The 25,647-nt window shown below is 48.4% G+C and overlaps 1 protein-coding gene across 1 annotated transcript; it reads left to right on the forward strand.

The window, feature by feature from the left end:
• Nucleotides 1-11,498: 11,498 nt before the first annotated feature.
• LOC139049548 (uncharacterized) lies at nt 11,499-11,948 on the forward strand. The gene has a single exon (XM_070525105.1). It carries the CDS (start codon nt 11,499-11,501, stop codon nt 11,946-11,948), a length of 450 nt encoding a protein of 149 aa, XP_070381206.1.
• Nucleotides 11,949-25,647: the final 13,699 nt, after the last annotated feature.

Here is a 25,647-nt window from a genome sequence, read left to right on the forward strand (position 1 = left end):
TGACATCTTAGTTGAAATCAAGAAAAAGAAATGAGCATGGGCAGGACATGTAATGAGGAGGGAAGATAACCGATGGTCATTAAGGGTTACGGACTGGATACCAAGGGAAGGGAAGCGTAGCAGGGGGCGGGAGAAAGTTAGGTGGGCGGATGAAATTAAGAAGTTTGCAGGCACGGCATGGCCACATTTAGTACATGACCGGGGTTGATGGAGAAGCATGGGAGAGGCCTTTGCCCTGCAGTGGGAGCAACCAGGCTGATGATGATGATGATGATATACACCAGCAACTAATCTAGCGTCACAAACTCGCTGCGCGCATATATAATGATTGGTTTTAGCGCTTACATTTTGTATAGGGGGGGGGGGGGGCGTTCCACGGAAATCTGTTCTGCGATAGCAATTGTCATTTCAGGCGCATTTCTACCGACGGCGTCGCCGTGCGGTTCTGTATGAAGTCCAAGGACGACAAGATCGTCGCCGCCCGCCGTATGCTGTGCGTGCAAGTGAAAGCGTGCGAGGGTCAGCCGGCGAAAGCGGCTCATTCTAGCGTGTGCGAGTGAGGAATGCGGGCCCGAAGTACGCGCTCTCCTGTCGCGCGCGAGGCATTGGGGTGACAGGGCGCTCCTCTCTGGCGGCGTATCTGGAAAGTGATGTGCAACGTCTGCAGTGTGCGCGTATATTGACGGACAACTTTCTGCGGCTATGAAGGGAAAGCTACGGGAGCGGGCCTGCATGTGTCAACGCGCCCAGTCGTCCGGCAGCACCGACAGTGTTTTGGTTGCTCCGCCCAGATGCTGAATCGACGCAGCTTCCATGTGGGACGGTTTTGCGTTTCCTCAAACGCGGAAGGAAAAAGCCGCAAAATAAGTTAACTTTTACACTCAATGGTTTGTTCTGTTTTATTTAACAGTTGCTGATAAGGTACTTATGCTTTCTCTTCCTCGCGGGATCAAATCCCGGCCACGGCGGCCGCATTTCGATGGGGGCGAAATGCGAAAACACCCGTGTGCTTAGATTTAGGTGCACGTTAAAGAACCCCAGGGGGTCGAAATTTCCGGAGTCCTCCACTACGGCGTGCCTCATAATCAGAAAGTGGTTTTGGCACGTAAAACCCCATAATTTAATTTTTCTTTCTCTTCCCCAGCCTAACCTCACGCGGATTAAAACGCGGGACTCTTTTCAGACGCGCTCTCACTTGTGTTCGCTTTGCCTCGGTAGCTTTCTCTTAATATCCGCAGAAAGTTGTCTGCGAGCATAGTACCGATAGCTCCGTATGCGCAGTGTTTTCGATGTTTTGTTCTCTTTGAAGCGACAGATGCGCGAAGGTGAACTCGATCGCTGCTGCTGCCGCGATTTCTCACTCCAGCATTTTGAGGGCGAATTTGCACGCTCATCGAGCGAGATGTGTTCATGTTTACCTGTGCGCGCGTGACACCATGCTTGTTAATTTAGTTGAAACACGTTGGCGGGCTAGTCATTTGGATCCATGATAGAATGTGTAAGCGCAACTGAACGAGGACGCGGAAAGAAATACATTATAAGATTGTTTAGTTCGTAAGGTAATGTTTACAAGTTTATACGGCTGATAAAACTAGTATGCTTACTTCGTATAACTATCTACTTATTGGCTATCGCACTCGGTGCTTCGGCTTTTGGGGGAAACTGCGTCTGTTTTCATATACATTCCCGCTTTCTGGCACATTCTATCCTGTCTGAAAAAGAACAAAATTACAAGTTTTAAATGGACGAAACTGTATTATTGTGGTAAAACTTTTACGGAATTCAATTAGTGAAATTCAGCCCTATAAGGATGTCATGGTTCCGATGTGGTGACCGCATGATGACGAAGGAGAGACAGCGGAACATGCGAGCCCCCGGATGGGTTACGGCACGCGTTAACGTCCTCGAGAGAGGAGCGGGCGCCAAGGGGGAGGGTAGCGCATGCTGGGCGCCATTGTCAGATGGCGAGGCGTGCGCGCCATTTGTGCTTAAATTTAGGCCATTCTGTGTGCACAGGCGAGACGGTATGCTTTTCCTGTGCAGGCAGTCAGGATGAACTTTGAGAGTTGTGATCGTTGGGATGGACCACACTATCGAGACGAACTCAAAGGACTGTGCCAATCAGAAGAACTAGCTAAAAACATTGACGCACATGAGCAAGGCCAGTTTCGCCCACCGAGAGGCAGCATCGCATGTGAAACGCCAACCCACATGTGCAATGGAATACATCTCACTCAAGCGTAAGCCATCGTAGCCACCTCACGAGAATAAGAGCTTTTGCCCCATCTGCCAAGCAATACATATGAGAACACATTCTGACTTTACTTCGATTGGCTGTTTCAAAACACGAAAATCGCAAGCAATGGCTTTTATTTTTACGCCTGACATGGACTCTGCGCGGGCCCCTGTTTTTCTCTGTGTGTTATTGATTTTTTGCATCTAACTGTATTCCGAAGGCATACCCATTGCATGCTGACAGCACTGCATTTTTTTCTCGAGGGACACAATAAAGGACATTTCCGGTAAAATAAATCAGGAGCTTCGTAACATTTTTCCCGGGGATATAAATAGTTACCGCACTATTAGCTACAAAAAGCTTATTTTGTAGCCTCGCATTCAAGAAAGAAAGTTTCTGTCATTAATTTTCAGTTGTGTGTCTTGTTAGATACGGGGCCGTTTCCTGAGCCTACATCGAGTTCCCCAGACCACATCAAAACGCACTATGGCTAATTAAGGAGCGCAGAAGCACGGATGCCACATTCCTGAGGCACGACACGTGCAAACAAGTTGGCGCACCCCACTTCGTGTGCAGCCGGTGGAGTTATTCACTGCTTGGCTCTTCCCGAAAGTAAAGCGAGAACCTGGCACTGTGGCGGGTAAAGTGGGTCCCGAAGCAAGAAGGTCGTAATGCGTCGTGACAACATGACGGCTATAATGCGCCGTGACAACGTGGCGGCGTCGCCCCCTTCCCTCTATGGTGACGGCTCATTGCAAGTCAGCAAGGCAAGACCGCAGGGAGAAGAAAGCCTTCGGACAAACACACGAGCAGCGACTCTCTTCGCCGGGTGTGACTCTATCGCACGGGCGCCTATCATTGGCCGAAAATGACGGCACCCGAGCGGGCTCGCCGATTGGCTGAAAATGGCGTAACCTGAGCGGGCTCTCCCAATGGCCGAACGTGACGTGTCTTCGAGGGGCCGAAGGGCTTAAAGGACGCAGACCGGGAGCAGCAGAAGGAGATTCCTAGAGCATCCCTTGATTCATCTCTCTCGAACTTCTTGCGACGGGCCGCAGCGTCCGAGTTGCTCCCGACCCGTAAAAACTCTACGACTGTTAATTGACTCTCACTGTACATAATGTAAATAAACCTCCCAAGTGTTTCCATCCCGACGTCGTCCTCAACTCCTACAGTCTGAATGGTGCGCAATTGCTAAGTGTGACGTGTTATGAGCGTGTGGTTCAAACAGATATTCACTTAAAATCTCAAATTCAAATTGTGTGTAAAAAGCTAGCTTATGGATGTCACATTTAACTAAAGGCCCGCGAATGCTTCAACATTTTCACCTTGCGAGTGCTTTACTTCGAAATTGTGCATAGCTACTTATGCTGCTGTTTGCAGGCGCTTGGGATACACATACAGGCTGACACTTAATAGAAAAAATGCTCGTACTAACACAGTGCCCAGAGATTTCACTAGCTCAGAATAGACCTATATAGATAACATTTCCAGATATTAAGGAGGCCCACGACAACGTAGACAGGGAATTGTTACGGATATTCTCAAGCACGAGCGCATAGACGATGATTTCGTGGAGCCGTTGAGGGAGATAAGTAGAAACAACCGAGCACAAATTCCGTGGGAAAGCTGAGCATGTAAGTGGTCGAAATTACCCAAGCACTGAAGCAAGGGTAAACCATAATGGAGAGCAAAGAGTGCAACAGAACGTCCTTGGACTGATGTATGTGGATGACGTAGCGGCACTAGGGGACAATGCAAGATATTTACAGAGAATAGCGAATATGTGCGGCAATGCAGTGACAAATCTAGGCCTTAAATTTAGCACATAGAAATAGGAAATTATAACCTTTAATGAAGAGACGAGTAATTACGTGGTATCAATTCGACAGCAAGTGATGCCCACAGTCAAGCAATAAAGTTACCTCGGCTTATACATAAACGAAGGAAATACTTACTCAAGCACCCACCAAGATAATGTGAAAATAAAGGGTAAGCGGTATGCAGCAATAATAGAACGTAGAGCATTTGGGGCCACAATAAATAACAGGTGGCACGTGGAATCCGGAGACGAGTCATGGTGCCAGCACTAACGTTCGCAAATGCCACTATGTGCTTAATATCGGATACCTTGTCAGGTTTCTAATTTAACGAAAGATTGGTAGGCAAGTTGGCTTTGGCAGCCCGCGATAAAACCCAAAATTAGGCAATGCAGACCGACATGGGATGGGCCTCTTTTGATGTCAGAGGCGCAGAGAAAATTAGGTTTGAAGAAAGGCTGAAGAACATGCACGAAAATAAAAGGGCGACTAAAGTGCACAAGTATCTGTACCTGAAAAGCGCGGACACGCAATGGAGGAAGAGGTCAAGGAAGTCGGCAACCAAGTACAGGGCAATTGAAATAGTAAATAGACCACCAGGAGGCATCGAAAAGGAAAAGAAACAGAGACCGTGAATTGGACGCAAATAATAGAGACAAAAAAGATAAGGGAGATGTACATGAACGCGAAGAAAAATAGCAGTAGGCAAAGTCGGTACAATAATACAAAGGGCAGTGCTTTGTTATTTGAGGTTCGTGCTGATTGCCTAAGGACAAAAACATAGCGGAGTAAATATCGCAACAGGATGAGGCATGTGCCTGCTACAGCCAATGTCCATAGATTACTCAGCACATCCTAATGCAATTAAAAGGTATTACCCCAGTGAGGCCCGGAGGTATTGTACACCTTCCAGAAGCGCTTGGATATGATATTGAGAGAAGCATCAACCGCACAGCCATCGAGATACAAGAGACCTTTAGAGCATTGGTGAAAAAAAAGCAGAGGAGTGATTCATACGACCGCATCCGTCACAGGTATAGCTAACAGTACAAGATAGAGAGTTTGAGGAAGAGAGAAAAGATGAAGGAGATGTACAGAAAGGTGCTAGAATTAAAAGCATGTATATTATACCTGGTTAACTCAAGCAGGTTAGGGGACCGTTTGTCACCGCCCTGTTTCAAGCGCATGCCAATAAATCTTCAGTATCATTAACATCATGAAATGCTATCTTGAGCCAATCATTTGTTTACTATAGCACGCACTGAGAATATTCACATATCCCCATCAAACTTCTCCAAGTCAAAAAAGTATCAATTGCTTCGTGACACTGTGACAATTATACCAGCGTCGTGATGATCTCATGGGCGGCAGAATTGGTTCTCACGTAAATAAGAAAAATGCCAAGACAGGCAACAAATTATTTGTAGTAGGTGACTGGATATTACTTTTGTGCCTTTAAGGATTTTAGAAGATATATTGTCAGGCCCAGGGGGGGGGGGAGGGGCACTGGATAATTAAATTATCAATTATTTTACAGATTCCTTCTGCCGAGATATTAAATGGTGGTATATTTGAGGAAAACTTGAGCTGAGCGGTATAGCAATATTAGCAGCTGCTCCCGGGTGAAAACGGACGTGAAGTACGCATTCCAAACGTCGGAACGACAGAACCATCCTGATATAACAAAGAGGTGTTATGCGAGCCGCTACGGTTGGGTCTTAACAAAGTGCGAAACATTTTGGGTTATTTCTGAAAATGTCAAGTAAGTCATTGTTTAGAAGTGTCGTTTCGTGCTCCTCAGCAACTTCGTATAATTATGCCGACACTCGAAATACTTTTCCCATTTTAGTGCTGAATTGGAGGTTTTGGCTTCCCTGAACAACCGCGTTTTCTTGTTACATAATTTTCTTATTGAAATTGTAAACGCTGTTTTCCCGGCATCACCACGAATGCAAAGGACGGGTACATATGATTCTATTACAGTGATAATTTTTTCTTTATAGGAAAGTTAGTTTTCATCAATAGACCTATTAGGAGCTGATTGTTCACAGTGTTGGAGAAATTCGACCATTTCTTCATTGATATTGAAAAACTCTGCTTTACTGTAGTTGCGTATGTACTTTACTGAACGTTGGCGCGAAGAAATTGAAATAGCGAAGTTGAACAACACTACCATATGATCGCTAAGACCGTTGGTGGATGACAGTGACTGAATTTGCTCAGGATTTGACACCAGGACCAGATCAAGGGTGTTACTACCACGAGTTGGTATTCCGACAGTTTGAGCGAGGTGGAAAGAAAGAATAAGATCACAAAATCGCTGTAGTGAAGTGAAGATGCAGTTATGTTGTGCCAATGAATGCCTGGAAAGTTAAAATCACCGGAAATCATGAGGTTAGCCCAGGTAAACTGGTTTTTGATATCAAATAGACTGGTACTTAGGTCGTCAATGAAGGAGCGATCATAATCAGGTGGCCGCTAGCAGGCAATGATAATAGTGGCGCGATGATTCAATGAAATGTTCACGCAAAAGGTTTTACTTTTACTATTGATTGCAACAGGAGAAGAAACCAGGCTGCCCTTAACAAGAACAACCACGCTGCCTACCCGGCGACCACATCTGTCACACCGGAAAAAAGCGAATGAGGGCTGCTCGTGCAAATGTTCGTCATTCTGTATATAAGGTGTGATGCAAGTTTTGGTAAAGATGGCGATATCGGTGCTGTTGTCATCCAATATAGCTTCAACTGCGTATTTCTCTGGGAAGTAGCTTCCGATATTGTTAAGTAGAACTGATAGAGATTCTTGGGGCAGGGTTGGCACTCTTGGGAGTTCCCAAAGGTTGGTGCACCAAAGACTAAGGTGCATGCGGTGAGCGCTATAAACTTAGCTCGAGCACAGAACCAATTCCAGCATCGTACACAATTTGTTTGTTGTTCATAATAAGCTTCTCAAACCGAATTTTTAAAAAAGCAGTACTTTGCTGACCATACGAAAAAAGTATCTTCCTTGGCTTGAGCACACGCGCAGAATAACCTTCACGGACTGAAAATGACGGGTCGTTTAGCTTTCAGCTGGCAGACAGAATTTGCACTTTGTCTTTGAATCTCATGAATTTTACAATTATCGGGCGGTACTTTCGTGGCTGGAAGCGGCGAAGTCTGTGGACACGTTCAATATCATTACTATCAATGGTGACATCGAGCTCCTGGAAGCAGAATAAGATGATACGTGAATCAGACTGCGATCACGTTTCATCTTTCTTATCGGTGATCCCAAAAACAGTAAGTTTGAACGTCGGAGACATATCTCGGCGCCGTCGCATTTCTTCGAAAGTTGTTTAATATCTAAGGAAAGTTTAGCCATATTCGGATCGGCTACAGAGGTTGCGCTACTTAACTTATATGTTGCCGCAATTTTTCTATAGCGTCGACTCGCAACGAGAGGCTTAAAATGTAATCCTCCACCTTCGAATGAGCAGCGCGAATCAGCGCTAGTTCACTTAACACAGAATTCTGAGATCATTCAATGCGGGATATGGTCATAGCGATGGATTCAAGAGACGCCTGAGGTTTCCTATTCCCATGGGGTTCTGAGTTTAATTGGACGTCCCCAGCGAACACTAACAGAAGGCAAACGACGTAGGCGTTGATACATTGGTGAAAAGATATGAACAATGTTCTTCGAAAGCAATCAAGGGCGTCAGTGGGGCACGACACCACAAGCAGAGATGCATTATCAAAGAGAATGCAATTAGTATTCGGCAAGTAACCTACCTGCATGAAAAATGGCATTCGCGTGACTAGCATAGTTGCGGTGGCGTGCCCCGAGTGATTGCAGCATGGTGGCGGTATTTGCAGCCCATCCGAAACGGCTGCCCAGAGCTTGGCACTTGGTTTCCAGAAATGGAAAATGTCCGGAGTTGGAGGCAGCGGGTATGGCACGGCGTTTCTTGCGTTGAATGCGCTGTCGGTTTGTCGCCAAACGTCCCAGTGATAGTCTAGGTCGCAACAGCTGCCTTGATAGCACAACGGCGTTGATGTGGCGATCCATAATAGGGCGGCCTGCCCGAAGAAGGGCATTCTCGTGACCAGCATAGTTGCGGTGGCGTACCCCCGTAAGTAACACCACTGGCGTGGGTCCGAAGCCCACGCCAGCGCTTTTTTTCGGCGCTGGCCGCATGCCTGGTCGTGCCGGCACTACGCTTTCATCCTCACCCTTTTCGCCAAAGCCTCCTCCGCATTCCGCCTCCTGGTTACGCTGCACACTCCTCTCTGTTTTCTTGCTCGCGTGTTTCATCCCCCCATTGTGCTCTGTGTTCGCTTTCATCTTTCGCTTTGTTCGTTCACTCTGTTACGCCAACGCCGAGGCCGACGCCGACGGTCGCCACACGACCGGGTGCCTAATAGCTGCGCTCTAATTGCCCGTGGCTGTACTTCGGCAAGCCTTCGAAAAACCCGGAATCAATCATGACTGGGTTAGCCCCATTGTGATTAAACACCATTATGATTATAAGTCATTTCTAGCCTACGAACGGCTGTTCTTTATCAAGAACACTGAAAACACCGGCCTCACAAGCTGTGTAGAAAGTTCAGTGCGCAGGGATAGCTTTTAATTATTTTATTTTTGTTTCTTTGATGTCTTCATACGTCAGCTCGGGAAGTTCGAAAAGTTGAAGGTCAGTACGCCACATGGTGGCACTAACGCGAACTGAACTCTGTTGTCCAGAAAACCCGTATATGTATGCATGTTGCTCATAATATGTACAGAGCCAACTGATTGCAATACCAGACCATTCCTTGTTTTAGCTACTCTGATTACCTACTCACATGGAAAACATCTGTTCATATATACCGCAGCAGCTCGACTCCTTACACAATTTACATTCGAGGGCTTTATAAGCCAGAACCATAACAGAATTCTGATGGACGACGTAGGGAGGGAGGAGGCTTCGGTATAATTTTGGTTGGTTGAAGTGCTTTGAATGTGTGTTGTTTAGTGGTGCAAGGGCCAGATATGTCCAAAGAGCGCCATGCCAGTGTTAATGAGCTCGTAGAGGAGTGATGAGTTGTATTAAGTTGATGTGACGTGGCTGTCATCATCAGCCTAGTTGTGCCCAGTGCAGGGCAAAGGCCTCTCCCATACTTCTCCAACTACCCCGGTCATGTACTAATTCTGGCCACGTTGTCCCTGCAAACGTCTTAATGTCAGCCGCCCACCTAACTTTCTGCCGCCCCCTGCTACGCTTCGCTTCCCTTGGAATCCAGTCCGTAACCCGTGACCATTGTGTCCGTCCGTGAACATCGCTCATCTTCCCTCCTCATTACATGTCCGGCCCATGCCCATTTCTTTTTCTTGATTTCAACTAAGATGTCATTTACCCGCGTTCGTTGCCTCACCCAGTCTGATATTTTCTTATCCCTTAACGTTACACCCATCATTCTTTCCATAGCTCATTGCGTCGTCCTCAATTTCAGCAGAACCCTTTTTGTAAGCCTCCAGGTTTCTGCTCCATACGTGAGTACTGGTAACACACAGCTGTTATACAGTTTCATTTTGAGGGATAGTGGCAACCTGCTGTTCATGATTTGAGAATGCCTGCCAAACGCACCCCAGCCCACTCTTATTCTTCTGGTTATTTCAGCCTCATGATCCGGATCCGTGGTCACTACCTGCCCTAAGTAGATGTATTCCCTTACCACTTCCAGTAGTGCCTCGCTAGCTATCGTAAACTGCTGTTCTCTTCCGAGACTGTTAAACATCACTTTAGTTTTCTGAAGATTAATTTTCAGACCCACCCTTCTGCTTTGCCTCTCCAGGTCAGTGAGCATGCATTGCAATTGGTCTCCTGAGTTACTAAGCAAGGCAATAACATCAGCGAATCGCAAGTTGCTAAGGTATTCTCCATCAACTTTTATCCGCAATTCTTCCCACTCCAGGTCTCTGAATACCTTCTGTAAACATGCTGTGAATAGCATTGGAAAGATCGTATCTCCCTGTCTGACGCCTTTCTTTATTGGGATTTTGTTGCTTTCTTTGTGGAGGACTACGGTGGCTGTGGAGCCGCTATAGATATCTTACAGTACTTATTTATTTATTTATTTATAGTACCCTCAGGGCTTACAATGAAGCATTACAGAGGGGAGGGGCTAATAAATACAGATAAGTATGCAAGAAAGGAGAAAGGAAACACGAATACTAATCAGATGACAATGCATAGTACAACGTAAAAATAACTCGAGAGCGACACAAAAAAGCATAATGTGGTAAAAATATAACTATACAAAGAAAAATGGAAAACTTCAGTAATACAGATTAAATATAAATACATGGTGTATAGGACAGGTTAGAGTGAGACAATAAGCACAGAATGATAGAAAATCAAGTATAATACAATATACAATGTTTACAGTATTTTTACATATGGCTCATCTACACCCTGATTCCGTAATGCCTCCATGACTGCTGAGGTTTCGAATGAATCAAACGCTTTCTCGTAATCAATGAAAGCTATATATAAGGGTTGGTTATATTCTGCACATTTCTCTATCACTTGATTGATAGTGTGAATATGGTCTATTGTTGAGTAGCCTTTACGGAATCCTGCCTGGGCCTTTGGTTGACAGAAGTCTAAGGTGTTCCTGATTCTATTTGCGATTACCTTAGTAAATACTTTGTAGGCAACGGACAGTAAGCTGATCGGTCTATAATTTTTCAAGTCTTTGGCGTCCCCTTTCTTATGGATTAGGAATATGTTAGCGTTCTTCCAAGATTCCGGTTGTAGTGGATCCGATTCCGCCGCCGCCGCCGCCGCCGTCTGCACAACGAGCAGATGTTTACGTTCGCGGCGCCGGCCTCCTCGGCGTGGAAGTCACGTACAATAAAGTTTCAGTTTTCACCGCCGCTCGGCTGCTCGCCGGTCGCTCTCAAAGTTCGTTCTCTTCTCTCTGCGCGCGTCTGTCTATAGCGGACGCATTTCGCGCCCCTATAGCTTGGTGACCCGGACGTAGCAAGCTCACGCAATGGAAGACGAAATGAACACTACGGTAGTCAGCAACGACCCCCCGGCTCCTCAGCCCCAATCAAAAGTGCCAGGCGACATCCCTGCCCCCAGCGTTGCCATGGACGCCATTTCCTATGCCCAGCTACCGCCGTTTTGGCCGAAGAATCCCGCCGTGTGGTTCACGCAAGTAGAAGCCCTCTTCGATCTGCTGCGCATCACTACGCAACGTGTGATGTACCTGCATGTCGTCTCAGCACTTTCCTCCGAGGTAGCTGATGAGTTCGACGACGTCATGAGAGCCCCACATCCGGCCGCGCCCTACGACCATTTCAAGGCCATAGTGCTCACACGTAAAACCGTGTCCGAGAGAAGCCGCTTGCAGCAACTCCTCAACGCGGAAGAACTCGGCGATCGCCGACCGTCGCAGCTATTACATCGGATGTCACAGCTACTCGGCGACCGTACTCAAGACTCCGAGAGTCCACTAGTGCGCGAGCTGTTTCTGCAACGCTTGCCTCAGACACTTGTCGTTGTTTTGGCAGCTGCGGAAGATATGCCTCTTTACAAACTGGCAGAGCTCGCGGACCGCGTGAACGACTACTCCGGCGCAAGCTTCGCGGTGTCCTCGACCACTGTCACATCAGACCTCGAGGCCCGGCAATCTCGCCTCGAGGAGAAAATTGACAGGCTGATGGACCCCATGGCAGCAATGCAGATGGACACGCCTCGTCGCTCTCCACTGGCTAGGGGTGGCTCACGTTCGCGTTCCCGTTGCCACCCAAGACACACTTCTGACGGCTTCTGCTGGTACCACACCAGGTTCGGCGCCAGCGCTGCAAATTGTGGACAGCCTTGTCGCTGGCAGGGAAACATGGAAGCGAGTCACTAATGGCGGCGCGTGACTCAACCGCTACGGGAAGCCGCCTATTCTACATCACAGACAGGATCGCAGGCCATCGCTTTCTTGTGGACACTGGTGTAGAGGTAAGCGTCATTCCTGCCTCTCGCCAGGACCGACACCGTTGTCCGAGGACTGCGCCTTTGCAAGCTGTAAATACATCCTCAATCGCAACATATGGCCAACGCTCCCTCACCATTGACCTGGGCCTGCGTCGCATATTTCGGTGGATTTTCATCCTCGCCGACGTGCGCTTCGCCATATTAGGTGCGGACTTTCTTACCCATTTCGGTTTGAACGTGAATCTCCGCTCCCGTCAACTTGTGGACTGTACGACCAGCCTCTCCGTGCAAGGTATCCTCGCACCGCTGTCCGCCTCTACGCAACCAGCTCCGCATTCGCCATCATCAGAATTTGCCTCTATCCTCAGTGAATTTCCTGAACTTACCAAACCTACCAATGTGGAACTTCCAGTGCGGCACACTGTGACGCACCACATCGTCACCACGGGTCCTCCAGCGTTCTGCAAGCCACGACGTCTTGCTGGAGACCGCCTCGCCACAGCTCGCAGAGAATTTGATCACATGCTGCAGTTAGGCATAATCCGCCCGTCGTCAAGCAGCTGGTCATCTGCCCTACACATGGTGCCCAAGCGTGACCCCGGAGATTGGCGCCCTTGTGGAGACTATCGTGCATTGAATGCCCGCACCACTCCCGACCGGTACCCGCTCCCTCACATTCACGACTTCGCTACCACTCTTGCTGGAACAACCATATTTAGCAAGATTGACCTAGTCAAGGCATATAACCAAATTCCTGTGGAACCAGCGGACATACCGAAGACTGCCATCACAACACCTTTTGGCCTATTCGAGTACGTCCGCATGCCTTTCGGGTTACGAAACGCAGGCCAAACTTTCCAACTCTTCATCAATGAAGTCATACGAGGTCTGCACTTTGTCGTCGCCTATCTTGATGATCTGCTGGTGGCAAGTTCTTCACCAGAGCAGCACGCTGACCATCTGCGGATGCTGTTTTCGCGACTGCAGGAACATGGCTTAACTATCAACACAGCCAAATGTGTCTTTGGTGTTGACAACGTCGAATTTCTCGGACACATTGTCACACCTCAAGGAATCAAGCCATTGGACAGGAAGGTTCAAGCTCTGAGGGATTTTCCACGTCCAACGTCACTTCGCAAGCTCAGCGAATTTCTCGGGCTTCTGAACTTCCATCGACGGTTCCTGCCGAATATAGCGCGCATCATGCTACCTCTGACCGACATGCTGAAGGCTCCAAAGGCACCATCTGCGATCTTGGAGTGGACATCCGAAGCAGACGCCGCCTTCCAAGAAGCCAAGAATGCCCTGGCACAAGCCACCCTCCTAGTGCATCCCCTAACTGACGCGCCCATGCGGCTCATCACCGACGCCTCCTCTAGTGCCGTTGGTGCAGTTTTACAACAATTCCAGCACAATCTGTGGTGTCCACTCGGTTTCTTTTCGCAGAAGATGAAGCCGGCAGAAACTCGATACAGCACTTTCGACCGCGAACTCCTCGCTGTCTACCTTGGCATTCGGCACTTTCGCCACCTTCTCGAAGGTACCGTGTTCCACGTACTGACGGATCATAAGCCACTAACATTCGCTTTCCGTGGAAACCATAGCACACACACGTCCCGGCAAATTCGGCACCTGCATTTTATTTCCGAATTCACGACCGACCTACGGTACATCGAAGGACCCGTTAATGCGGCTGCCGATGCCTTGTCACGTATCGACGCGCTTTCCACTGCTGCTGTGGATTTCGACATCATCGCAGAGGCACAACATTCTGACAACGAGCTGCGTGATCTGCGTGCAGGGTCCACATCTCTCTCGTTTGCTGAGGTGCCACTGCCGTTCTCCTATGGTACGATCGTCTGCGACATGTCAACAGGCTGTGCCCGTCCATTTGTGCCTTCCTCGCACCGTCGTCAAGTTTTTGGCAAGCTACACGACTCGAGCCATCCTGGAGTTCGTGCCACTCAGCGCCACATCACCTCCCGTTATGTGTGGCCCGGCATCAACGCAGATGTCCGCCGCTGGGCTCGAGAATGTCAACGCTGACAACGTGCAAAAACGACCCGCCACACCAAGTCACCACTTCAACCCTTCCGTCCGCCCGACTCTCGCTTTGACCACGTTCACATCGACATTGTCGGTCCACTGCCTTCATCGCGCGGTAAACGATACATCCTCAGCTGCATTGACCGCTACACGCGCTGGCCTGAAGCGTTTCCCGTACACGATATTACGGCACCAACCGTGGCGTCCGTTTTCGTGGCCGGTTGGATATCTCGTTTCGGCTGCCCCAGCGTGGTAACAACCGACCGCGGACGACAGTTTGAAAGTGAGCTCTTCGGAGCGTTAACAAGCATTCTCGGTATCCGCCACATCCACACAACTGCATACCATCCGTCAGCAAATGGAATGGTGGAAAGGCTTCACCGCCAGTTGAAAGCCGCCCTCATCGCCCGCGACGCTCGAACTTCATGGGTCAACGACCTGCCGCTAGTTCTACTAGGTATTCGCTCGGCCATAAAAGAGGACCTCGGGTGTACTACTGCCGAAATGGTCTACGGGACGACACTACGTCTACCCGGCGAATTCTTCGCACCACCTGCAGTCCCCAACCTCTTGCCTCCTGCCTACGTTGAGCAACTTCGGTCGCTCTTTGAGCGCTTGCGACCAAGATCACCACGACAGCCCTCCACTTACGACGTTTTCGTAAGCAACGACCTAGTTGCCTCAACTCACGTTTTCGTGCGCCGCGAAGGCATCCGACCCGTCCTCACTGCACCGTACGACGGCCCGTTCGAAGTGCTACAGCGCGGAGAAAAGACTTTTACTGTTTCTGTGAACGGCCGTGAAAACGTGATTTCAATCGACCGTATGAAGCCCGCGTACATGGCAAACTTGTGCGTTCCTCTTGCACACCCCACTCGTTCCCCGCCCGATTCTCCCCCATCCGTACCCTGCACCGTGAGTAAACACGTGTCCTGGGCATCAGCGCGACAGCAGCGACCTTTGTATCTACGGGGGGGGGAGCCCTGTATTGGATCCGATTCCGCCGCCGCCGCCGCCGCCGCCGCCGTGAGCGTCTGCACAACGAGCAGATGTTTATGTTCGCGGCGCCGGCCTCCTCGGCGTGGAATTCACGTACAATAAAGTTTCAGTTTTCACCGCCGCTCGGCTGCTCGCCGGTCGCTCTCAAAGTTCGTTCTCTTCTCTCTGCGCGCGTCTGTCTATAGCGGACGCATTTCGCGCCCCTATACGGTACGCTCGAGGTTATGAGGCATTGCGTATACACGGTGGCCAGTTTCTCTAGAACAATCTGACCACCATCCTTCAACAAATCTGTTGTTACCTGATCCTCCCCAGCTGCCTTCTCCCTTTGCATAGCTCCTAAGGCTTTCTTTACTTCTTCTGGCGTTACCTGTGGGATTTCGAATTCCTCTAGGCTATTCTCTCTTCCACTATCGTCGTCGGTGCCACTGGTACCGTATAAATCTCTATAGAACTCCTCAGCCACTATCTCATCCATATTAGTAATGATATTGCCGGCTTTGTTTCTTAACGTACACATCTGATTCTTGCCTATTCCTTGTTTCTTCTTCAGTATTTTTAAGCTTCCTTCGTTCCTGAGAGCCTGTTCAATTCTATCCATACGTTCTATGTTCCTGATGTCCGCTGTCTTACGCTTGTTGATTAACTTAGAAAGTTCTGCCAGTTCTATTCTAGCTGTAGGGTTAGAGGCTTTCATACATTGGCGTGTCTTGATCAGATATTTCGTCTCCTGCGATAGCTTACTAGTTTCCTGTCTAACGGCGTTACCACCGACTTCTATTGCGCACTCCTTAATGATGCCCATGAGATTGCCGTTCATTGCTTCAACATTAAGGTCCTGTTCCTGAGTTAAAGCCGAATACCTGTTCTGTAGCTTGATCCGGAATTACTCTGGTTTCCCTCTTACCGCTAACTCATTGATTGGCTTCTTGTGTACCAGTTTCTTCCATTCCCTCCTCAAGTCTAGGCTAATTCGAGTTGTTACCATCGTATGGTCACTGCAGCGTACCTTGCCGAGCACGTCTAAATCTTGTATGATGCCAGGGTTCGCGCAGAGTATGAAGTCGATTTCCTTTCTAGTTTCACCATTCGGGCTCCTTCACGTCCACTTTCGGCTAACCCGCTTGCGGAAAAACGTATTCATTATCCGCATATTATTCTGTTCTGCAAACTGTACTAATAACTCTCCTCTGCTATTCCTAGAGCCTATGCCATATTGCCCCACTGACTTGTCTCGAGCCTGCTTCTTCCCTACCCTGGCATTGAAGTCGCCCATCAGTAGAGCGTATTTTGTTTTCACTCTACCCATCGTCGATTCCACGTCTTCATAAAAGATTTCGACTTCCTGGTCATCATGACTGCATGTAGGGGCATAGACTTGTACCACCTTGTACCACTTGTACCACCTTTACGTGGCTGTAAAGGGGCCTAAAATAGTCGCTGCCAATTGCGTAAAATCTACGTTTTAGAAGAATATGGCAATTACTAATGACGTGTACTATGAGCATTAAAATGTGATTGCGAAAGAATGACAAGGTGTGCGAAATATGTCAGATGCTAAAATTGGCTAGAGCACAACTACCTCATTAGAGCCGTTGAAACACGAGTGCCTCGAGGCATGTGGTATACAAAACAACTATCACAGCAGCATCGTCTAGAAAGAGGATGCGCTACGAATTTTATGGGTGCATAACATGTAGGACATCATTCAAGAAACCGAGGACTGCTTTGGTGTTAAGAAGCGGTTCTTTACCAAGTACCATAGCCGGGTGAAGAGGGACACAATAGCAGTACGCTGCAGGAAAATGTTTCCATCTCTCAGCTTCGGCTTCCCGACACTCCAGGAGGAGATGGAGGACGATCAGCCTCTCGCCACGTCTATAACAGCTTAGAGGTTCATTTCCAATAACTAGAAAATTATGAGTACAAAATGTGTCCTATTCTGAGACGGCAAAATAGGACATTGTTCGCTGTGATTTTGTTACGCAGGGCCGAAAACCTAACTGTGGCTTGATCACGTGCATCTTGTTATTCAGCACAATGCGTTGGCGGGCTAGTTGGTGCGAATACATGATTACTTTGCTTAGCGCAAAACAACGGACACAAGAAAGACGACATGACAAGGCGCTACTCTCAGCTGACATCATTTTATTGCGTCACTCCTTCATAGAGAGGAGGATCTAGAGGAACATGCGCAGTGAGCGCCATGTGCAGGAACCACCAACGTCCGATCACAAGAGCGTGCTGATGCGACAGAATGAAAAAAAAAAGATATTCAGCGCTGTACAAGGTTAAAAAAGGCACGCTAATGCACTGTGACTCCAAGTAATGTATGAAGAAAGCTTCCGAAAACTCTCGGGCAGTGGTATCACGGCTCTTTTTCAAAATCGTAGTATCACGAAACATGGATTTGCACTTGCTTGTTTCACAATGTTGAGCCAAGTGGGAACCTGTGCCTGTTGGTATGGACCACTCATGTTCTCTAAGGCGCTCGTTAACGCAACGGCCTGACTGCCCTACATACACTTTGCCACAAGACAGCGGCAGCTTGTATACCAAACCAACCCTGAAATCTACAAACTTCGCGTGGTTTTTTTCAACATCTGGTTATTTTACTTTTTTTGGAAATACGGCTGCACAACATTGACAGTTTCTGTGGAGCAGAAAGCTCTACCGTATTTTGGTATCCAGTGGCGACATTCTTTAGATTGTGAGCCACTCTATGGCAATAGGGCATAACTTCAGGCCTCTTTTGTGTAACACAGTTACTTTTGTGCCGCTTCCCTTTCAGTTTCTGAAGCGAAACCTCAGAGGCTGAAATCACCACCCTACTTGGGTAACCCGCAGCGTGCAGCCTATTGAACTGTGCAATGAAACTCTGGCTCGCAGTGTGAAGACAGGATTTCATTAACGGATATTCTAAACACATGAAAGCAATGGTGCGTTTCACAATCTTTCATTGCGCAGACGCATAAGGTAAAAGTTCCTTACGTGCACGTGGCGCGTACATCCAACAGGCGTGACCTGTTTGTAAGGATAGCTGCAAATCTAAAAATTGGATTTTATTGTCCCTAGATAGCTCATGTCTGAAAGTTAAACCTTTGCCATTGTCACCGAACAGAGTTAAAATGTCAGCTACCATAACGGAGAATTCGTTGTTAGTCTGTTTTATCACAACAAGAGAATCGTGAACTTATCTAAATATTTGAACTGAGTCATTGTGTAAAGCACTCTTAAGAGCGCGGTCGACAAACGTTAAAAAATATTATAAAGAGCAGGCCTCACACATGAACCAATATACACACAATTTTCTGAATAAAAAGCTTCTTTTCGAACCAGATAAAAGTTGCACATAGACAGAATTCGAGAAGTGACATGAAATTTTCCGAGGACAACGCTGTTGCATTGCGAAAATCTACCTCACCATTTTATTCGATGCACGTCATCCCACTGCGAAATAGCTCATCGTGCGGTATTGAGTAATAAAGATCTTCGGCGTCGAGAGAAAAAAAATTTCGACTACTGAATGGTTGTCTTCCAGAAAGGAAACAACATCGACAGATTTCTTTATGCCATAAGGATCATCAATAGTTGAATGCTTCAACTGTTTTTGCGAAAAGCAGCTAACCAAAACCTGCCAACAGTTGTTTTCACTAAGTATTGTACGGAAAGGCACATCCTGTTTGTGCGTGTTTGCCGTGAAAAAAAAGATCTAGGGCAAGCACCTTACATTCTTTGACATCTCTCACAGCCTTGGTGAGGCCTATATTTTCCAACAAATAAACGGCTTTGCGTTTTACCTTCTGAGCTTTCTCGTTTGCCAGAAGAAAGTTCGGGGCGGCAGAGTCATATATGACGGCACCATAGTCCAATCGTGACCAAATTGGGCTCTTGTAAAGATTCATTGAACATTTCCTGTCACTACCCATGTTGTGTGGGAGAGAAGTTTCAGTGAGTTCATTGTCTTCAGATATTTTGCTTTAACATATGCAATGTGTGGAATGAAAGTGAGCATGGAGTCAACTATAATACCCAGAAATTTATGCTGCTTGTTGACAGGCATTTGTTGTAACCACAGTTCTACGCAAGGATCTGGAACCAGGCCTCTCTTTCTTGTAGAAAGAATGCAAGTACTTTTGTGAGGGTTGATTTTATATCCATTTTAATGAGCCCACTTGGATACCTTGTTCAAGCCATGCTGTATTGGCCTTCGCACACTTCGAGGTTACAGGATTTGAAGCCCATTTGAACGTCGTCCACGTAGATGGAATAAAAAATGGCCAATGGTAATGAAGCATGAAGTGTGGTCATCTTAAGGATAAAGAGTGTGTAGCTGAGCACGCTTCCCTGGGGTACACCAGTTTCCTCTGTAAATGAACCTGACAGTACATTCCGGATTTTTACGCGGAAGGTACGATTAGACAAATATTTTGCTGTTAGGTTTAGCATATTGCCACGGATGCCCATTCTGGACAAGTTTCTCCAGATTCCGTAGCGACACGCTGTATCGTACGCCTTCTCCATATCGAGGAATATGGATAAGAAAAACTACTTGTGCGCAAACGCGTCACGGATATTTCCTTCAATACGTACAAGATGATCGGTTGTCGAGCGCCCTTCTCTGAAGCCACACTAATGGGGATGGAGCATTTTGTTCAATTAAAAGAAATGGATGAGACGCCCATTCATCACTTTTTCAAATAGCTTACAAAGGAAACTTGTGAGAGCTATCGGGCCGTAACTTGCCACAGAGGAAGGGTCTGTTTCAAACAGGGTTGCCCTGTTTCAAAACAGGGATCACAATGGCCTCTTTCTATGGGGTTAGAAGGAATCCGGCAGCCCAAATAGTGTTGAAAAGTGCAACTTGTGTGTCAGTAAGTTTTTGATCATGTCATACATAACTCTGTCCAATCCCGGTGCAGAGCTCATGCATGCGATTAAGGCAGCTCTAAGCTCGGCAATACCAAAAGTACGGCGATGCGGTTCGTTTTGTCGACATTTAGGTATGAATGTCATACATTCTTCTATTTGTTTTTGGTTGAGAAAGAATTGTGAATAATGGGTTCAGCTCGACACAAGTTCGAAGTGCTCCCCTAGTGACCCTAGTGAGTCAGCTTGGTCTTGTGAGGTATTCCCTTGGTCGTTCACCTGAGGCAACGGATGAATTTGTTGCCCTTTTAGCTTCCTAAGCCATTCCACACTTTCACCTCCTGCGTGTATGAATTAATACCCGAATGGAATGTTATCCAGCTTTCTGTCTTTTCCTGAGACCGTATCCACTTTCCCTGTGATTTAATTTTTGAAATTGAATTAAATTGTCTGCATTTGGTGATCTGCGCAATACGCCCGATGCCTTATTTGCCCCTTTTGCGTATCTCTGCAGTCCTCGTTTCACAAGGAAACAGGTCTTCTAAGTGAACCACCATTCGTTTGCGGGATGAACTTTTCGTCTGCATCAATAATAAAAGCGGTAAAATGTGAAACAGCATAATTTGTACTAAAATCATTTATTAAATTTCGTGATAGATAAGTTGATTCTTCAAAATGCGCCCAGCCCACCCATGCTAATTCAATCAAGGCATATGGGGAGGGTTATCATGCAGAGTTATCACATTTAAATTTACAGTAAAGTGGTCAGTTCCATAAAGTTTATTGAAGACGTTCCATTCCAGGTGAGGCAGAAGAGAAGAGGAGCCGATTGCAAAATCTGTCGATGAAGAACTGTTGTGTTGTTCACCGTAATAGGTCGGCTCCTTCTTATTAAACAGGCGAGCACAAGAGGTCAGAAGAAAATTTTTAATGAATCGAACTCTCGCATCGCATCGCGAGTCTCCCCAAATCGTGCTCTGGGCCTTAAAATCATCCACGATGTTAGGATCGGCCTGCAGGGGTACTGCTCTGCAAAACTCTCTCAGCCCGCTGCAGGTGCTTCGATCGATCCGCGGTGGTGGCACCCTTCGGAGAACCAGCGAGGACGAAAGCGCTAATCCACCATACACCTCATTCGGAGAATCGGTGACGACAGCAGGGCGGGCCACGTTTGGCACCCAACATATTGTTGGTTGATTTGCCGGGTCGTCATGGTCTCTCTGCAGCAAGTAGAGCTTTCCCTAACAAAAGGGGGCTTTGCGGTACGGGGGCCCCAGTATTCGCCACAGTCTGCTGACACTCGTGGCGACTACAGGAGAAAGGCAGCTCTGAAATTTAGAGGGGCAAGACAATGGGCAACCGGCAGCTGCGCTGCGGGGTTCAGCTCGGGGAACCGACGCGCCTTTCAAGACTCAAGATAATGGACAACCGGCGGGTTAACTTCGATGACTGGTCGAACGGTTCTCTCAACTAGGGAAATAGGGACCAATGGAGTGTTTGTAAGCAGCTGTTGTCGGCTGCTAGAGGGTGCTCGTGTTCGTGCTCCTGAGCTGTGTGCTCGTTTGCTGTATGCTTCGTCTTGCTTGCTCCATTTGGGAGCCATGTTAGACTGTCGAATGTATCCCTGCTTCTAATGTAAATATCTGTAAATAAACCCTGTACGCCTATTTCCTCCCAAGTTCCTCTCTACGACCTTCAACCCTTACAAATGGTGGCAGCGGCGAGATCGTCCTCGAATCGCAATAACTGATTGGCAGCGGTGAGATCGGCCTACGGCACGTAGATCGACCTACGACTCAGAGACAGCAACGGCAGCTCACGGACTTTGGCACAAGGTGACCGACCGGTATTCTGATCAAGTTGGAGGCGACTTGGGATTGACCATCTCTTGCAACTGACTGGATACGGCGGAGAAGGACTGGTGATATGGTGCTGCTTCAGTGGGTAAGCGTTTGGTTTAAGATTTACCAGGCTTCAAATTCGCTGTGTTTGTTGATTTGATTCGCTGGGATCTTTTACTTGTATTTTGATTTGCGTGGGTATCGCAGCAAGTATTGTGTGACAGCAGAGCCAAAGCTTAAAGTAGCGACGATGGTCCTATTGTGTTTGACGAGAGCTGACCTGTTGTGGGTGTGTGAAGAGTTCGAGGTAGACGTAGAGGAAGACTTGACGGAAGCAGAGATTCGTAAGACCATTTCGCAAAGTGGCAATGATTTGAAATTCATAGAACAAATAGGCAAACAAATTCTAAGTGAAAAAACGGGAACAGGAAGCAATTAGGCAAGAACAGGATGAATTTAAGCAACAACAGGAAAAAGCTAGGCAGGAACTAAGAAGCATTTCGCCGGAAGGCGGCCTAACAGAAGTAGCGAGACAGTACGTTGCCGCATTGAACGACGAGATTCAAGGTTTGGAGCAGGAAATCGAGCGATGTCAACAACGGCTTGAGAAATCTGTAGGCTGGACGCAGCGAAAGTGGGAGGAAGTCGATAGCAGATTTCGGTCGAAAGCCGAGGGAAGTAGTAGTACCTATGAGATTAGCAGCACGTGCACAGGTGAACTCAAAGTGCTAGGAGCTAACGATGCCTTAGTGGCAACAGAGGCCGTTAAAGGCCGTAATGAGAGCTGCGAGGTGCTGCGCTAACAGAGCACTGTAGAGACAGCTAGGCAAGTTGTGAATGAATTGGCACAGTCACCACGAGTGTGCCTCGCATCTAATGTTAACGAGGTCGTTAGCGAGGTACAGAATACTGCAGACCCGACAGACGCGAGCACCCATGTAGAGCCAGATCTGCGTGTCGAAGTGAAGTGCGAGCTGTACGATGCAGTTCAGGGTAGTTCTCAGGATTGCGAGCTGCGTAGATCAAGCGAAGACAACTGCATTGTTCAGGGATCGGTGCAGCTCTCCGCCAGTCTGTGTTGACAAGAGAGGGATTATTTAGTTAGGAATCATTCGGACTCTGCGGGTGAGACAGCGATCGAGACCGGCGAGCCCTGTGCCGATGCACAGCGTGAGCTGGGGAATCCAGTAGAGGGCAATTCGCAAGAGCGCGAGTTGCATAGGTCGAGTAAAGACTGCTGCATTGTTCCAGAATCGGTTGAGCTGTCCGCCAGTCGAGGCAAATGGAGCGTTGATTTAACGGAAAATCACTCAGACTGTGCGGGTAGTAGACCGATCAGGGCCGACGAGATGTGTACCGGCTAGCAGAGGCGCCAGAGGACGGCATGAAAGAGACTTCAAAGAGAAAGCGCCGTAAAAAGAAGCGGGATAAAGACCGAAAGACGGTGACTAATGTAGCGCAGCCAAAAACGGCGAGAGACCCAAATAGGCAGGGCGCGAGGAGAAGAAAGGTGCGGTCGTCATTGACGACGTGCACGCATCAGGAACTTTCGAGCCACTGGTCAAAAAGAGACCGAGAAGCATATTCTGCACAGACGCGGACAAAGGGCACAGGGCAGTTACGTTCCTCGTTGTTCCATCGTTCTTTTAGGGGTGCAGCATGTAGTGCGAAGGAGTGCAAGGTGGCAAGACGAGACGAGGTGATGAGGAGTCGCGACGAGGTCAGTCGAGTTCGTGATGAAAGCGTGGCGCCAGGACGCAAAATGGCAAGAGACTGTAACGTCTTGAAGGAGCTGATAGTGTGTCAGCCCTTTTGTTGTTCCTGGATAGCCAGAGTAGCTTTCGAAACACGACCACCTCGAGTACGGCTCAAAAGTGTAAGTCACTCGTAAACGTTTGGAACGGGAGGCCAAGAGCTTCTGTAGAAGCAAAAGGTCTTGTTTTGTTTTATTTTTGAGCATTTTGAGAATGTTCGCGATTTAAGACTAGCATTTCTTTCAATATGTAAGGTATGAGCTTTATGTTTCCATTTGAGAAGCTCCGAGGTTTCAAAGAGGTGTTTTATGTAAACATGTAGTTTCGCGAGGTGTTCATTAATGAGTAGATAGGCTTTCTTTTTTTGTGTCTGTGAGTAACCCGAGTTTCATGGTTATTGGTGAGAGGCTTATGGTAAAGCGCATGTGTATTATTTAACCATCTTTTTTTATAAGTGTTTTTGAATTTTCTAAGGTTAAGCTCGTAGGGGGGAGAAGAAGAAGAAGCCGACCAGTGCGTATGTGGAATGTTCGGCTCCCGCTTCTGTGCTCGTTTTCGGACTGATTTCTGTGATTCCTAGCAACCAAATGTGCACTATTCGACGCAGTTTCTTCTAAGGAACACGCCGATGTCCGATTTTTCTTCCCGTCAGTGAACTCTTTTCCATTTCCGAGGCTTTTTAGTTCGGACCACGCCGCGGCTCAGCTAGCCTTACCCGACTAGGCCTATCATCGGGGGCGAGGAGCGAGCAGGCCCAGGCCTCGCTCGTACGTGTGCGCGGCAGTATGCCCGCTATGGAGACCGTCGTGGCGGGAGAGGACATCTCCCCAGAAGAAGCGAATCGCCCTGGCTGGACAACGGCCATGGGCAGAAAAAAGAAGGCCACACCGGGACCGACCGTTCCGGACCGAGGCAACGAGGGACGAGCAGAGACGAAGGGCGGCCGCCGCACGGCCGGCCCGCAGAGCGCGGTCAAGCGCCTCGTCGCCGCATCGAGGCTCCCCCGGCTACCGAGGGACCACATTCGCATCATAGTGAGGCCGAGAGACGGCCTCGACGTAAAAAAAGTGAGTCAGATTCGCCTGGCGCAAGCGCTAGCAATGGCGGCCTCACTCCCGCCGAACGAGACCGAGGAAGACATCGTTTGTCCGAACGCAACCCAAAACATTCTCGTCGTGTCCACGCCAACCGAGAAGAACGCGAACGCATACGCCGGAGTTCAAAAGCTTCACCTAAGAGAAGGCGCATACAATGTGGCCGCATACATTGCGGCGCCGGACAACACGTGCAAGGTGGTCATCAGAGGAGTGGACCCCGAAATCAACGAGGCCCAGCTTCAGGCCATGATCGTGAACCAAAGAAATCCCATGGCCTTGGAAGCCAAGCGGATCAAAAACACCTCGACGGTGGTAGCGCTCTTCAACGGCATGAAAGTGCCGAACTACGTCATGTGTGGCGTAAGCCTAATACGCTGCACGCTCTACAGGCGGCAGAACGACGTGTGCTACGGGTGCGGTGACTTGGGTCACAGAGTCGACGTCTGTCCTAATCCTGACAAGAAGAGGTGCCGCGGCTGCAGAGCCAACGACCCGGCTGCAGACCACCAGTGCTCGCCCAAGTGCGTCCTCTGCGGGGGCCAACACCCGACGGCGGACAGCAAGTGCAAGCAACGATACCAAATCCCTTACGTCGTGCGGCGCAGGAGGCGCCGACGCAGAAATGCGAAGAACTCGCAGCTGCAAAGCCATCCGCAACAGCTAGAGAGTAGATCACGTGATTCCAGCGTGTAAAGTGCCCCCAGAAGAGGACGTTCGACAATGCCGACACTACAACAGCGCAGCCGATCGAGAGGCCGTTCTCGCTCCAGGGGCCGCTCCCGCTCCCAAGTGCGCATTCAAGAAGGGCCGACCTGGGCGGACCAGGCCAGGCCAAAACCGCCTTCACAATCAAAGGTAACGCAGGTAGCATTGCCAAAGCATAACAAGGAAGACTCTAGAATAGCTCAGCTAGCGGAAGAAAACGCGCGCCTCAAGGCGGAGATTCAGCAAATGAGGGCGGATTTCGAATCGTTTCGGAAACACGGTTCCAATCCTCAGCTAGTCGACCAACAGCAGCAGCA

The sequence above is a fragment of the Dermacentor albipictus genome, chromosome 1 (genome assembly GCF_038994185.2).
Source record: "Dermacentor albipictus isolate Rhodes 1998 colony chromosome 1, USDA_Dalb.pri_finalv2, whole genome shotgun sequence".
Taxonomy (NCBI): domain Eukaryota; kingdom Metazoa; phylum Arthropoda; class Arachnida; order Ixodida; family Ixodidae; genus Dermacentor; species Dermacentor albipictus.

Bases quoted from the DNA above. Each gene is read 5' to 3' on its own strand.
- LOC139049548 (XM_070525105.1), top strand. From the start codon at position 11,499: ATGTCACAGCTACTCGGCGACCGTACTCAAGACTCCGAGAGTCCACTA.